The sequence below is a fragment of the Numida meleagris genome, chromosome 5 (genome assembly GCF_002078875.1).
Source record: "Numida meleagris isolate 19003 breed g44 Domestic line chromosome 5, NumMel1.0, whole genome shotgun sequence".
NCBI lineage: Eukaryota > Metazoa > Chordata > Aves > Galliformes > Numididae > Numida > Numida meleagris.
In genome coordinates this window covers 2836445-2852913 of record NC_034413.1, presented here as the reverse complement: position 1 = coordinate 2852913, position 16469 = coordinate 2836445, and the positions used below count along the sequence as shown (strand labels likewise).

General features: G+C 41.5%; 1 protein-coding gene across 4 annotated transcripts in view; it reads right to left on the bottom strand.

Annotated features, from left to right (window-relative positions):
* The window catches only part of ADAM12 (ADAM metallopeptidase domain 12), a 170633-nt gene that overhangs the window by 40184 nt on the left and 113980 nt on the right, over window positions 1-16469 (bottom strand). For all 4 annotated transcript variants that reach the window (XM_021398772.1, XM_021398773.1, XM_021398775.1 and 1 more), the window contains exons 8-11: window positions 15843-15914; window positions 14263-14432; window positions 13156-13240; window positions 8000-8148 (exon numbers count right to left, since the gene is read on the bottom strand). In XM_021398772.1, coding sequence (XP_021254447.1) covers window positions 8000-8148; window positions 13156-13240; window positions 14263-14432; window positions 15843-15914 — 476 coding nt within the window. The remainder of the gene's footprint in view (window positions 1-7999; window positions 8149-13155; window positions 13241-14262; window positions 14433-15842; window positions 15915-16469) is intronic.

Sequence of the window (16469 nt, the reverse complement as noted above, 5' to 3'; positions counted from 1 at the left end):
TGGTCTCCATCCCATTTATCACATGACCGTCTGCCTTCTTATTTTTTTTTTTAAGCCCTCCAGCTATGTGTGTGTATATATTTATTTATTTTGTTATTGCCTCGCGAAGCGTTGGAGTCAATGTTTTTCGCTTCAAGTTGTGTTTGGCACCAAAGCCAAGATGCTGAGTTCATGGCATGCCTGGCTGGCTCCTGACGCTAGTATGGATCTCTGGAGAGTGTACATTTTCATGTACAGCTCTATATACTCCAGAAATTCTGTGTTTTAGCAATGCAAACCAAGGGAACCCATTGTCCTGCTTTCTTGAGATTATTATTTTTTTTTTTTTAAAGAAATGTGACTGAAACTAATACTGAATGTAGTAGACTACGCATATGGTTAGTTCTTTCCTATCTTGCCCTTAGTAAATTTTAACCTCTTGTTTTATGTATTTAGCTGCATACTTGTAATGTAGTTAAATACGTCTTCTTGTATGTTCGTTTGAAAACAACAAACAAAAGCAAATGACAAAATAAGAATTCCCCATAAAAGCTTTTGAGAGTTGAATGTTCTGGGCAGAATGGCTCTCCAAGAGACATCAGCCACCTATCTATCATGCAAATATGTATTTATGCATTACAAAAGCATCATTACTGCCACTAGACTTCTTTTGATGCGCAGTCCTAAGTCTCATTAATGGTAATGGGTGATACAGAGGGAAGAACAGACCTTTAGCATCAAAGGACAGGAACTATGCAACATACTTTAGAGATAGGGTGCTGGTCCCTTGGTGGTGAAGGGAGATGAAGAAGCTGCCCAGCCATCCTCACCCTGCCCCAATCCTGCTGTTCACAGCTATCCCAGCTGCACCAGGATAACTGTGTGCCTCAGCTACCAAACAGATCACTACGTAACAGTCATCGTTCTTCTGCCCTGACAAGTCCTGCATTGAACTTGGATGATTTCCACCACCTAGATAACTGCATAGCCCCACAAAGCGCTCCAGTTGACCAGAGGTGGAAATAAACGATCAGGCAGCAACAAGCCAGGTTGGAGCTTCGATCCACGGGCCATATTGCCTGAACCACTATCTCACTGTGTTTGCTGTGGGTATAATCTGACAATCAGAAATATCTACGGCTTTTTTTATAGAGAACCTGTATGCAGACTCCGTAATCTGCGTGCCCGTGACCTAAGATTTACTTTAACAGAGAGAACAAATACCCAGTCCAATCAGCCCAAGCTTTGACACTTCAATGGCTCCAGGGAGCACTTGCAGAGCACCCTGTAGCTTGGGGAAGAAGATGCAAAGTGATGGCTGGAACTCCTGAAGAGCCAGCTACACACAGAAAATTCTGCTAGCCATGCCCTTACACGGATGGCAAACACTGGAGAAACCTTGGAAGTCTGAGCACTTCAGAATCTGTATCAGAAGTCTGTGAGTGAAAGTAAAGCATCAAATGTTATCGTTTGTTTCTCACTTGCAGGAAAGCAGCCTTTCAAGAACAGCTGCTTCTCCCAGATCATATAGAGCTACAGTTTCAAAACACTTGGGAAGTGAAAGCATTCACCAAAGAACAAATGCTTCCTAACCTAATGCTTGGGTGCTTAGAGCACTTGCACAGTGAACCCATGGATCAACTTATCACCAGGGGCAAATGAGAATGTTTTCATTTACATCATCTTCTGTGATACTTCAGGTCTTGCTTGGTATCACTTTTTAGTCACTCGTGAAGAAGTAGACACTGGGTACTATTACTAAGGAAAGAACACTGTGTTTCCACTTAAATATTTCATTTAGCCTTGATTGTAGCTAATATACTCAGTGTTCAGTGCAGAATACCTAATTGTTCCAGAGAGAATTAAAATATAGTATGTACTTATGCTCCTTTTCGCTAGTACCTGAAATAAACTCTCCTGATGGTCCTTCCTATCTTTAACTTTTCTCCATTTCTCCTCAGCAATACTTCAATTAGTTTAATCCGGGAATGTCACTCAGACAATTTTTAATAAATCATGTTTTTCTCTCAATCCCATTCACAAGTCTGTACCTTCTTGCTGGTTTTTATTTTACTTCTAACCATAAAGGTATAAATTTGACCTAATAACATACTGGTAACAGTGTATGCATTTTTGATTTGTTAAAAAAAAGTGTTTTCCAAATTTCTACAGTAAACGAACCACTAATTTTCTACCTCCCTAGTTCAACTACTACTGTGTGCTCTTGCTTGTCCTCTTCCCCCAAACCCTGCCTCCACAGCTCAATAATTAATGTGAAATTGTGCACTGAAAAGCAATTACTCAAAATTAGTTTTTCTATTCAACTGAAAGGCACAGTTCCACAAAAATCCTCTAAAATTATGACCGATATCTGAGAGGTTAAAGAATTGATTTAAATTACATTTCTCCTCTTTTCTCACTTACGATCACGACACAAAAACTTGGTCCCTGGCTGCAGTAGAGCCCCAAGCCATCCTGCAGCAAAGGCAAAACACAGGCATTTCAGCCAGCACGGTCACAGTCTGAGCTCCACTTCCCTGTAACAAATGCAGTCATATTTATCTGAACAAATTGAATTTAAAACCTGACCAAATCAGAAAGATATACTGCCTTCACATTCTAGCTGCGAAAATGGAAATGGTAACACAAGATCCAAGATAAGAACTGGAAAAAAGAGCCAGGCATAGAGGGATTCTTCTCCTTCTTTGATTTTTCTAAAGGAACACCACACTAAAAGGAACATGACAGAGTGGAGTTGTTGTGCAGAGAAGTTATCACGGAGGAGCTGCTTCCTTGTTTATGTTACTGCTGCAGAGCTTCCTGAGTGGCACCAAATGTCTCCCCATCTCTATCGCTACATACATGTCATCAGTAGGATGCAAACCAGCACACATCCTGGACAAGGCAATTATTAGAGCAGAGGAAAAACAGGACCCCTGAGGAGCTTAGATTGAAACAAATGTTGATAAAGAGATATTCTTTCATTTAAAATTCTGTCAGGCAAACAGTAATGGCCAAGCCCTCTCTCAACACTCTGAGTTTTGCAATTCCTGAAGAACACAAACTTGAATCCACGTCTTGAAAAAATTGTTCTAATAATACAGCGTTTTCATTTTCCTAATGATTTGCTATTTTCAGTTATTTCGCATTTCATCTCTTCATCATGGTCACAGAAGAGAAGCAGCACAGAGCCAAGGTAAAAATAAGAGTCAGAGCAGACTTACATGACCTGCTGCCAGGCTATGCTTGGTGCGCGGTAGGATCTGGGAGACTGGACACACTGTGCTGTTTCTTGATCCTTGTGTTCGAAGGCACAACATTCCCATAGAGAGATGCAAAGGGGGGTGGAGGAGAGCAGAGCAGCCCTTCTCCAGTCATCCTCTTTTCTGTCAGCATGGTGAAAACCTACTACTGTATAGGGAAGTTCAAAAAGAGATGAAATGAACTTCTCTACCCTAGCAGCCTGCCTGGCATTTCAGTTACCTTTGGCTGAGATGAAACAGCAACAAGAATTCTCCTGATCCTGATAAGAGCAACACATTTCTGGTAGTTGACAAGGAACGAAGCTTCCTGTGTCATGGGGCTCTGGGGAGGGTTGGAGACTACAGTAGGATCAGCATCTGAATGTGCATGGTAAGCCTAGTTATCCTTTGTGGATTCCTGGCTCTCATTAACTCCTAAGCTACAGGAGAAACATGGAAAAGCATCAAGGAATACTTTCTGTTAATGGTAAGGAAGACCAGATTTACAGTACACTCATCTGCCCTGAAGAGTAGTCGGCCGTGTAAGTCCCCCATATATAAATTAGAAGAGCATGCTCTTGGCAAGGATCCAGACATGGGTGAGGTGAAGCATAAACCCTTCAGTTTACGAGAGGGAAGATAAATAGCTAAAAATGTTTGGCTCCCCTTAAGGCTAGGCTAGAAGTTTCAAATGTACACGAAGCTTTCAGCTAATCTGGGGAAACTCACCTGGTTTCAACCAGTGGGGAGATAACTGTGCATCATTTTGATGAAGTAGCACATAAAGAGTGCGCTTTCAAAATTATTAAAGAAATTATCACAGTTAGTTAGCATAATTTTGCTCCGCAGTTTGTGATAAATTCTGTTTAGTTGCAGTGATATAAATCTAGAGTAATGCCTTGGATTTCACTATAACTCTCCTGGTTTTATGTAGCTGTCAGGAAGAATATTTGCACTCCTAAGAGGGGAAAATTTAGGGAGACACTTGTTTTCCAAGTGGAATAGTGAGATGGCCTTGCTGACTCAGCATAGTCCCTTTGTTTTCAGATACTTCAATCTCTATAAAAAGATTTGCAAATCTCTTTAAGACTCCTTTCCGTATCACCTTTTCACTTCAAGCAGTTTATGGTCAAAACAACTAAAATAAATGAAAGAAAATCATTAAAACATACGCATAAAAAGGGAAAAATGTGATAATACTAAATATTTCTTTGTTGATGCTATTTTTGCAGTAAAAACCCACAAAACTCTACAATGGGATTTATGTGGTTTCCATAGGAGATATCTCAATCCCAGAAAGATCTGAAATGCCACAAATTCTGGGTTTGGTTTCATACACTTAATGCTCTATATACTGTATGCTACACAAAATATATTCTGCTGAAGCATCGGGTCCTTGAGGCATTTGTTGCTCACACAAAAGAGGTACACATCTTGCCGGTATCTTTTAGGAATGAAAGCTATAAGAAGCTCATTAAAGGATAGATCCAACAGAGCTTAAATTCCACACTGATCCCTGGAGATTTTTTCCGCCAAGAAGTAATTTCCAAGATGACTTTTTAATGCTAACCTCTTCAAAGACTGAAACATAAGAACTGAAAGAAGATGGCAATAATTAATGAAATCACTTTTAAGTAAAAAGTCTCCCAACATTCCCTTTTGCTGCAGAACCACACCAATGACTCTAAAGTCAAGTCTGCAGAGGCATTTTTGTTATAGCCCAGATATTTCCTATCCTTTTTATAGATTAGATAAGGACTTCTCAGCAGCTCATACTTCTTACTTCAGCCCAAAATTTAGCTTAAACAAACAGAAATTAGAAGGGCATAGTGTGAGTGCCAGTGAGTACACTGAGAGAACAAACTGTCTCCAGATGTATTTAGCTTCCTTGACATGTTCAATGTTTTGATGTTTTTCAGGTAGGGAATATCACAGATTCATGGAAAATCAGAATGGTTTGGAGTTGGACTGGACCTTAAAAACCACCTAGTTCCGATCCCCTGACGTGGACAGGGTTGTCACCCACTAGATTAGGTTGCTCAAACTTGGCCTTGAACATTTCCAGGGGCAGGGCCTTCCACAGCTTCTCTGGGCAACCTGTTCTGGTGCCTCAGCACCATTATCATGAAGATTTTCTTCCTTATCTCAAATTTAAACCCATCTTCTTTCAGGTTAAAGCCATTGACTCTTGCCCTATCACTACATGCCCTTGTAAAAAAGTCCCTTTCCACCTTCCTTGAAGGCCCCTTCTAGGTCCTGGAAGGCTTCAATGATGTGTCCCCAAAGGCCAGGATACAATTGGCTTTCTAGGCTGAAATTTCTGGCTCATGTTGAGCTCTCATCAACCAAAACCCCGAGTCCTCCTCAGAGTCACTCACATTTTTTGCCAAGCCTGTATTTGTGCTTGAGAGTGCCCTGACCAAAGTGCAGGACCTTGCACTTGGCCTTGTTGAGCTTCATGAGGTTTGCCCTGTCAAGTTCCCCCCTGGATGGCATCCCATCCCTCCAGTGTGCTGCATGCCCTAAACCCTGTGGCTTGCTGTCTTCAGGTGCACTCAATCACACTGTCCGTGTCACTGACGAAAATGCCTGAATATTAATTTGACCTTCTCTTAACGGACAATTGCAGAGTTGAGAACTGTTCAATGTTTCTTGAATAATGGTGCTCAGAGGAATACTTCTGTTGGTCAGACGTTGGGTAAATATTGAAAGTGTTAATTTTAAATTGGTAAAATGCAGTTTGGCTTAAGGCATAAAGTATTCTCCTGGAATACTTATTACATATCGACAGTACAGCATGAAGGTAAAGCCTAAGGCTACAAAACCCAATGTTAAAATTTCCATTTATAATTCAATAATCACAGCAAACACACCAGCCTACTCTTTTCTGTGAATGTCATAACTCTTCCTTGGGCATAAGTTGTAGATAGAGTTTGGAGAAAATCCAGAGGGCATGACAAAGCTTTGGTGCACCTGATGGTTCCCCTCCCAAAGCTGCCATACCTACGAAGTGCTGGTGCTGGGTATGGCACTGCTAAGGCAGCACAGCCTGTAACCCACCAAGGAGCTGCTGAAACCCTGGCATAAAGCGAGCTGATTTGCTTGGTCTCATATCTGAGGAACACAGTGAGAAGGTACAACTTTGCTCTGCCCGTGCCCAGAGCCAAGTGACTGGACTGGCGTACCAAGGACGCCTTCCAATAAACCCACTGGGCTGCGGTGCTGAAAGCAGAACCACAGAAAAGCTAGCTAACCACACGTTAGAGATACGTCCACAGGCTGAATTCAGAAAGCATCTAGAAATTTCTGTCCTGATTGCATCTCCTGTATTTATTCCCCAAAGCGGAGCAGCTGGACGCCCAGCTAGCAGCTCAGCTGAGATGTCTAAATCTTGCATGCTTCTTTCTGGAGCTCAGAGCCCAGACTCGTCTGCCCACCGCATACCCACTATCACATCACCTCACTTCAGAGCCTCCCTCGGTTTGTTTTCACAGTGTGTTTAATAGCCCCGACTTGCTGCAGAATGCAATTCGGTAGGGATATTTACTACCTATTGTTTCAGGAGAGCCAAGCTATTTTTCTCTCCCAAACCACTCTCATTCTCCTCCAAGCACACACTCTCTTTTCATTGTTTGTCTTTTAACTTGCTGTGCTTGGCCTCTGGCCAGAATCCCTTTTTCTGCCTTGAAGGAGAGTGACAGCTTGCCTTTGAAGAAGTGCCAAAGCTGTTGTTTGGCTGACCAGCAGGGAGCAATCCTGCCCAACACTCCCTGCCCTCTCCCATACTGCTCTCCTCCCTTCCCAGAAACATGCAGTCTCAGAGCAAGCTGAGCTGATCAAAAATCCCAGAAGAGGTTTTTAAGCAACTTATGCATAAAGTTTAAGCACACGCAGAGAGTGTTAGAGCTGGAAGACGCATCAGAAGATCATCTAGACCATCCACTTGCCCCATGGCAAATCCAGCTGTACCTACAAGATGCTGCTGACAGATATCTGCCCGAACAGTCCTTACCAGCTTCGAGACACAGACAGTGACATTTCTGTGGGCTATCCAGTCCAGCACGCCACTTACCAGCAGAAAGCTTTGGTAAACCTCATCTTTGTTACTTCAGTTTAATGTCATTGGTTCTTGTCTGAATGTGGACACGGAGAACTCATTCGTTATACTGCTCAGTTTCAAATAGTATTTTAAAATCCAGAGGAGCAAGCAATTAGTTACCTGGTCATGGTGCCTGTGCTTTTCACATCTACAACTTCTCTGTCGCCAGATCTGCTCATATGCTAATACCACTGCACATCAACAAAGGGTCAAATGCCAAAGTTTGTGCAAAACTAAAATACCTTCTTAGCACAACACAAAGACTTTACAGAGACTCTAATAATAATATATTTCCTGCATTGCTTTATTTCCTACACAGTCATCTTAGTCTTGGCCTTGGGACATCGTTCATTTCCTATTATGACTATGATAATCTGTTGGCAAGATGAGAGAGGATGAAATTCTGATTCATCACTTGCAATGCAGTTTGGTTTTTAAAAAAAGCTTAACCAGCTGCTTATAGCATTTTTGTCTCTCACACTGGTAATACGGAAATAGAAAAGTACAAAACGGTACATGTCTTGCACTGATAACAAGTATAATTGTTTCAGCTTGAGGGGGATAACTGCAAAGAGATTTGACAGGTCTTGAAAAAGTTTTTAGTTTTTTCCTTTAAGAGTACCTGAGACACAAAACGGAACTGTTTCCCACTCTAACTGCAACACACTCTCGCACTTACCCCGTGGAAGGATTCATGATGCAACCCCCTTTGTCAGTAGATGCTTTGCAGTTGCAGCCCCTCTCCAGCGTATCGTGATTCATCCCAAAATTGTGGCCCAGCTCATGAGCCAGGGTAACTGCTGCACCTAGAGGGTTTTCTGAATGATCCTTAAACAAATAATAAAAAAAATAGTGGTCAAGGTTCGAAAGCAACTAAAAATACGCAGTCCTATTCCAAGGCCCTATTGCCTATTCCTCGTAATGCTTTATGAACTTACCAGCTATGGTAATACTTTTGTTAAATGCACACAATTTTAAATCCATTCATATATATCAGGAGCAGACTGGGATTTTCAGAGCAGTCTATCCATCCTGGCCACCCAGCTTTCCCACCACATCAGATATTCAAGGCCATCAGGCAGCTTTGAGCATCTGAGCCATTTCTATATTCAGGGCTGTACATTCCCCTGCTGAATAACTCCCCAAACCACCCATGACATGGCAGTGGCAGAGAACAGTAACTTGAACGTGGAGCATGGGAAAGGGTAATCATTTATGGGAAAGGATGAGTGTGATGAGGGAAAAACAAGAAGATCCTTCATGTCAGGAGGTAAAATACAAAGGCAGCAAGAGATTTCCCTTGGTCTGTTCAATCTTCATCATGCTGTTTCTTTAATACCAGAAAGTCCAAGAAGAATTTTCAAGCCTTGTAGGAAAAACAAAGGACCCTTAAAAACAGTTTTTTGTTGTTTTCTTTTTTTTTTTTAATTAATGAATAAAGCAAGATGAAATCTTCAATGCCCTCCAATTAACACCTATGAATATTCAAAATGCTGCAAGTGTGAAGATCGAAATATTAACATTAAGCCCTGTTGAAACATTGGATTTTTTGGACAACTACTTCTGAGAAATTCCCTGCACGGTCTGATTACAGGCTGCTGATCAGACTGATATTTTGGCTGAACCACAAGTAAGAGACATTGCCACATCGATCACTTTCCTTGAGGGAAAAAATATCCACTGTGCTCATAAAAAAAATGTTCCCCAAAGGCATAAACATGTAATATAAATGCATGATCCACTATTTATCAGTCAGTAAATGGAATTACTGTGTACAGCTGCCTGCTCTAAAAGCATATATGAATATATTCAGTTTAAATAACTTTCAGTGTCATCTAAGTCAATCTTCAGACTAAAAAGAAGGGAAAGGTAGAACTGTCAATGACATCAACTATATACAAATGAAGCCCTTAATGTATGACTTGGGGTAGGTCTGGTGGTTGGCAACCCTGACCATGGCAGGGGGTTGGAACTAGATGATCCCCCCTCCAACCTAAGCCATTCTGTGATTCTGTGGTTTAAGAGCTTCTCCTTTCATCTGGCTGTGCTAATATTTTTAGTAAATCAAATCTGAAATAGAAAACAGAATTAAAAAAAAGGGAATGAAATTGAATTCTGACAGCAAGAAACTACTTCTGCAGCTGGAATAAACTCTAATCTTATCTTTTAACAAAGGATCCCATTTTAGTTTTTCCTGAATTAAAAGAAAAAATAGCATCAAAATGTTGCGACTAACATAACAGCCAGTTTGTGTGCAGTTATCTTTTAAAAGGTTTGTTTGAAGAAAGGAGCTGCACCACGTGTCCTAGGAAAAGGATCAAAATGGAAACGTATGCAGCAAAATAATCTGCAATAATCAGGAAAATATATACTCCTGCACAATCCCTACATATGGAGATGTCTCATCTAGATACTAGTCACATACAGACCGATTTATCTTTGTACTTACAGTAACTTATGAAATACTTAGAGAATTCACTTCAATTGAATCTGATGTCCTAAAAAGAACACAACCTCTCACTCAACTGGAAAACAATCCAGGACCAAAGATTAAGAAAACAATTACATAATTCCACATAATTTACTGGCAAAGCACTGGATGGATGCCTTGAAGTTAGTGCTGTGTTGTCCAGCCTTAGAAATTCCTCTGAGCTGTGAACCAACCACACAGACAACAAAATGAGATCAGCTCCTCATTCTGCTAGTCTCTGTTCTGCTTACTGCAAAGGGATTCTGTTCATCTGAGCACCTCCAGCACAGGTAATTAAAAATAAAAATAAGAGTTCATGCAGTCCGCTCCAGAACTACAGCAATAAGTGATCTGAAATGTAATTTGGGACTTGAATATGCAAACAATTAATACATCCCATGCGGTTCTCATTACTCGCTCAGATCCACTTGGAATGCAACTTTATCAGTTTCTAGAGTGGGTTTTTAAAGCAAGGAATGTGATGCCTCAGCAACAGAGGTTATTTGAAGACAGCATAAATGGAGATTATCAAAACAAACAGAAACATGTCCCATTTGATACTGAGACCACTTAAGTATCGCAACTACTAAAGAAATGAATAGCAATGTGACTGATTTATTCCACCAAGATCTTTTAAAGCTAACTTGAGCAGTAAAAGTCATTACCACAGAGTTTCACAACCATTGTTAAGACATGAAAAGATGTTGCATAAAACATGCAGCTGCTTTCAGCTGAATTCTGCTTCATTCCAGTGGGATTCAGTTCAAACCTCAGAAATAAAATACTGTCACCTACAGCTAGAACAGTTTCATGCCCCAATCTCTGTACTTTCCATGCAAACTCACTCATTGTAAGAGTGTAAGTTTTCAAAAATATACCATCAATTTCATTTAAGCCATTCATTGCCTTTGTTCCACACTTGTTTAGCCTAACTGCCCGCTAAGGTCAATAGAAATTGGGAACGGAATTCCAGTGGAATTTTGATCTTATGGTAGATCTGGGTAACTGCAAAAAGAGTCAGGAAATCAGACCGTGCATAGCCTACTCTTCCCAAATTTACATTCAGAAGTTTCTCACTTTGTTTCTCATGTGCTTACTCCACTGTCTCTTCTTTCAGAACTGTTTTCAAAGGTGGGAACTCTCTGGGGTTGGATGTTTGGGGTGGGATGGGTAAGAGGCTGGTCGAATTATCAGGGCTGCTCAGCCTTCACTGTTGAGATGTTATGACACCATAGCCTCCCACATTAAAAGCTATTTCATTTGCACATCTTCTAGACTTCGAGCTTTTAGTCTGCATGTATGTATCAAGACTTTTCCGTGCATACCTGAATTAACCTTTATTCATTGAGAGGGGGAAGGTTGGAAGCTGCCTGCCTGGGTTTTGGGGTGAATATTTGCTTGGTTTGGATTCGGCTCCTTTTTGACGATTTGCTTGAAGGAGGAAAACATCCCTAGCTATGCTGTGCAAGCCTCAGGTTAATTTGCACCTCAAACATTTCAATTCACTGGGGTGGGAGTTTCTGGGAAACAACGCGTTCTGCTGAAGCTGCAGCCTGGTTACCATTTCCCCACAGACCCCGGGTTTCTCCTGGACGTGTGAATCAGTCTCTTCTCTGTCAGAGCCCCGAGAACACTAAAGAAATACTGATTCGTCTTTTTCAGTGACTGGAATGAAATGGTTTTTTTTCGTTTTGTTTTGTTTTTGTATAGACACCAATTTCCAGAGTGAGGAGGACGGGATTCGCTGTAAAATACTGCAGCGTATTTTAAAGTTTATGCTATAAATTAAAAGAACAAACAAGTCATTGTTAAGAGTATGACCAACTGCAGATAAAGCCAAAGCAGTGACTGCTACCCCAAGGGAGGAATGGAGAAAATGGGGCCGGGTGGCTCATATATGCCTTTGCCAAGAGTTGGAAGTGCAGCTGGAGACTCCTGCCACTTTCCGTTCTCTCTCCCTCATTTTCCTGTCATACCTAGCCCCGAGATACCCAACAAAAAGCATTAACAAATACAAACTAGAGGCTTGGTTTCTAAAGCCAACAAGAGACTGAAGCCTTTGCATTTTCCACAATTTTGGTGTAACTTTCTCCACCTTAGCTGATTGTTTTTCTCAATCTTTCCTACTCCTCATCTTTCCTGCTCACCTCATAAATCCTCCCAGTCTGGATCATCAATATATCACATTCCATGAATGACTTCTTGCCTGACTGTCTCAGAGACCACAAAGGAGCCTTGCATTACAGACCAGCCTCAGTCTGGACGCTAGCTAAGAAGAAATGCAGAGGCTTCAAGGGGCTCTATCTCTGGGGCCACCCTGCTGTGCAGATTATCCTGAGGCAAAAAGCTTGGTGCCTTGAGCTCCAGGTTGGCCCCATGACACACTGAAGAACTGGGAGGTTTGAGACCATGCAAACTCAGTGCGTGGTGTTTTCCTCAGCTTCCACATCGCTGACGCAGGAGACAATGACTAAGTCAACTACTGTGAGGGAAGTCTAGACAAAAACAGAAAAAACAAAGGTTTTCAGGCACTTCCAGCCTGAACTCAAAAATAGAGAATATCTTTGAGGTTTTCTGGGCTTCCTGGCTTTCCGCTCTAGAGTTGAGCTGAGGCCACCAGTGGAGCCTATTAGCGGCCTGCAAGCTTTCGAGTACACAACTAATTTCATTTCAAGTACTTGCACTGAAAGGCTTAGTTAATTCAAAACTGCTTTCCCCTCCCTTGCTCAAAATTCAAGCCATTCTTTTATTTTTTTTTTCCCCAGAAGAAAATATTCCAGAACTACTAGCATAGATTGGCAAGGATGCTTACTTGTTTGTTCAGCACGTCTAGCATCTACCAACAACACTACCAGTAACACTCTTCGAGAGAGATTTAGGTGGAATAAATGCTGCTCTTGTTTATACTCATCTGGCAACATAACAAAAACACTACGCTACAAAGATGGAAAGTCACACCTTACATAGTGAGCTCTGTAAACACAGAATAAAATCAATATAATAAAAGATTCAGGATAGACTGTTGTTGCCTGTAACACTAGTATACTCAGGTGCATAACAAATAGATCCTCTGGTTCTCCTCCTTCGTAGCACCTCTTCATCTGATTTAATAATGACTAGAAGCAGAGGATTCTTGAAAGGAGGTCATGCTATGCTTTAACACCATATTTCAGTTTTATTTTTTCCACTATGCAAACTATGAGTTAAAACATTTACACGCAGCCTGCTTGTAGATATGGATATTATTGAGACTGAAAACGTGACTAAAAGGAGCTGATGTTCTGGTACTGAACACAGCACTACAACACTTGAGATCACACTGAAGCAGCTGGGACAGGTTCCAGCACTGTGCTTTTGCCACTTACCATGACGACCCCTCCAGACTGCTCTGCAGTGCACATGCTCATGATGGGAGCCATGCCAATGGTTGTCCCCTGGAAGTACACCCCGCTGCAGGAGGGCGGAAAAGGAAAAGGAGAATTGCAGAATCACTGCTCAGTGCCAAGATATCACCCTTATTATTTTCACAGTCTTGTGTTTCTGCCAGTCTGAAATATCCCATTTCAAATGTGTCAGCTCCAGACATTTGCAGGTTGAAAACAATGAGAAGTGTAGATTAGCCTTGCCAACTTGCTAAACCAATTGCTATGAGAAAGATCTATTTGATCACTGCCCTTTGGATTTGTTTCTGTAGTGTGACCCTTTCTTCCTTTTCTTCCTTAATTGAAGTTGGGAATAGAAATGCAGACATAAAAGTACTGTCTCTCACTCGAGGAAGGTTTATTTTAATGCAGTGGGAAGTTTATATGCTATTTGCTGCAATACACAGCACTCAGTTCAGTTATTGCAAACCAAGTATTAATATACGTACAGAGCAATCAAATGATTTGTGACAGTTTGAATAATGTCAGAATACATATGAGTAAAGAGAGCTCCTTTTAACTAAAGACTTCAGATCTGTTTATAGCACAGAGGATGTTTCATTAGTTGAAATGATACCCGGTTCAAGAAAGAGGTGCATCTCTTACTCCTGTTTGTGCCTTTTTTTTTTTTTTTTTTTTTTAAAAAGGGTGCTTCTAGTCTGAGCAGCCAGGTAAAGGATGACTACAACATTAAGTCATAAATGGAAATCAATTACCCTATCCAGATCTCTATCCCCTCAGCCTTCCTCAGTAACAATTTATACTGAGATCCCCTTAAACTGACTGTAAATTCTGACTGAAATATTTATTGGCTCATTATGTATCTAGACTTCCATGTGTGCTGTATCCAGGAAAGCTCTAGAAGTAACAGTTACTGAAGAGCTGAGGAAGGAGTGTTGTCTGGAGCATCTGAAGTGCCCTGCAAAACACTTCTGTGATTGCATAGAAAAGACAGACCCTAGGGAGCACAAGTGGCCATCCCAACAGCTTAGGCAACTGAAGGAGAATTGCTGAAATCCCAGCCAGTGTCACCCACAGTGTAAACTCTACCTTATTAGCTGTGCATTGTCATGGGGTTTACGAGGTAGTAGTTTTAGCTTTCTCCAGTCCAGAAACTCATGGAGGCTGGTGAAAGGGTCTTGAGAAATAGAGCACTTATCCATGTCGTTCCACACTTCCACCCCGACCAGGGCTACTCGAATGTTTAGCGGCCTATAGAACTGAAGAAAAAACAGAAACAATTGTAGCACTGTTGCATAGTGTTATCACAGCAGCAAATACCAAAGCTACCACAAGGGGGGAGCGGGTGCAGCATTAGAGATGGAGCAGTTAAAAATTCTAAGGTAAGAATAAAGTGGAGAAGAACCCAGGAATTGATCAAGTCAGGATTTGGCTGACAATCTGGGAAAAGCACTTACTAGATCTTTGTCTTGTTTATACTCATTATGGCCATTTGGATAACACTGCCATTTTCTGAGCATAAATTAAGCAGGAAACATAAATATATCATAACATGCAAAATTAATTTTGAGCAGGTAACATATAAGTGCCCGTTCTGCAGTAATAAGTCAGCCAGACAATTACGGAAGAGGTGGAGGTGTCTTCAGCAGCTTGTTTTTAATCACAAGTGCTTCTCCTTGAGTTAGTGTCCTTGAGAACTTGTTAAGTTCTGGTCTAAATTACACTCCCTCCATCATTATTTCACTACCGCACTCTTATTTTCTCTGGCCATATAGCAAAACACAACTAAACTCTCTCAGTTATCAACTCCAACTTCCTTAAGCACTGCATGTTTTTAGTTCCTTGGGTTACAGATCTCATTGACCTTGTCCTCATAGGCTTCCCGCTTTGATGACCTTACAGTTGGACTATCCCTTGCTGTTGCAAGAGACTTGGATCTCCAGATTCCTCCTCAAAACAAGCCCTTCTCTGTGGGCCGTGCAATGATCATCTTCAAGGTTATTCAAGCACGGAAGCTTCAATACGAAATAGCATGAAGTTGTTTCCTTAGCACAGTGCCTCTGCAGAACCTACATCCCGTGGGGTTCACGTGGTACTGAGCACTCTTTAGAACAGAGCAGAGCTCACAGCTCAGTATGTTAAAAAGCAGACACAAGGCTTAATTTGTTTTGTTTGCTTGTTTTACTGGTTAGAGAGAAGCATTGCCATGAGATACTGGAGTATTAGGAAGGCAGCAGATGCGTTCACTCCTCGTGCGAGGCAGCACATAATACACGATGGTGTTACTGATCACAGGCAGTGAACTATCGATGGGAGCCAGGTTCTCAAGTGCCCGTTTTGCAATCCACACAGCATCAGCTGGGTGCATACAGAGATCTGGCAAAGGCTATGAAAGCTGCTGCTCTGAGCGTGGCAGGTACATGGGGAGCATGGGCTGGGGACAACTCCCACTGTAGGAAAGGAAATGCTAGAAATGTATGACTTGCTCTTACCCATAAATCTTAGCTTCAAGCTCTTTTTCTTTTCATATAAGGAATAAACGTGAGTTTTAGAAACTTAATTTGTACTAATACTAATAAAACAGATTTTCCAGCAAGTGCCAGAGATGAACTTTTCCTTCAGAAAGTGCAATAATTTCTGAAAAAGAGAAATAATTCTCACGTTCTTACCTTATCGACATAGTTTGCGATCTCTATCAGCCTCTGCTTAATTTTTTCCACATCTTTGCCTTGTCTCTGAAACTTGGAACGTAAAGGATCAATGTACTAGCAGCACAAACAGGGTAGTGTTTTCTCCCAGCAGCCACCCCACTGTCAGCAATGTTTGGAGATTACAGAGGGCGACCAAGGGCCAATGGCAGATTCCTGTTGGCTTTCATGGGACAACCAGGATGTGCCTCAGAATAAGCACAGGCTATGGGATAGGATTTTGCTTTTCACAGAAGGACTTTAAAATCCCTAAGTCTTATATTGCCATCTGTCTGGGGCTGATGTTTTGGGAAAATGAAAAGGCTTTCCTGCACACTGCTTTGGCAGCAGAGCGATTGTTATTCCCTAACTAGCTGTGTTTAAGGAGAGTGAGAGATCATCACATTTTCAAATGAAAATCAAATGCAAGTAGCAAAATAATTCAATCCAAGACTTCACATCTTTGGTTGCCATTCAACTGACTGGAACACTTCCACAGCCTGTCCTGGCTCCTTGCTCTGAAGCTCTGTTTCCAAACTGTCAGGAAGGCTTCGTGCAATGTGATGGTAAAGCACTACTTCAAAGGGAAATGCAGGATCCCACAGCATC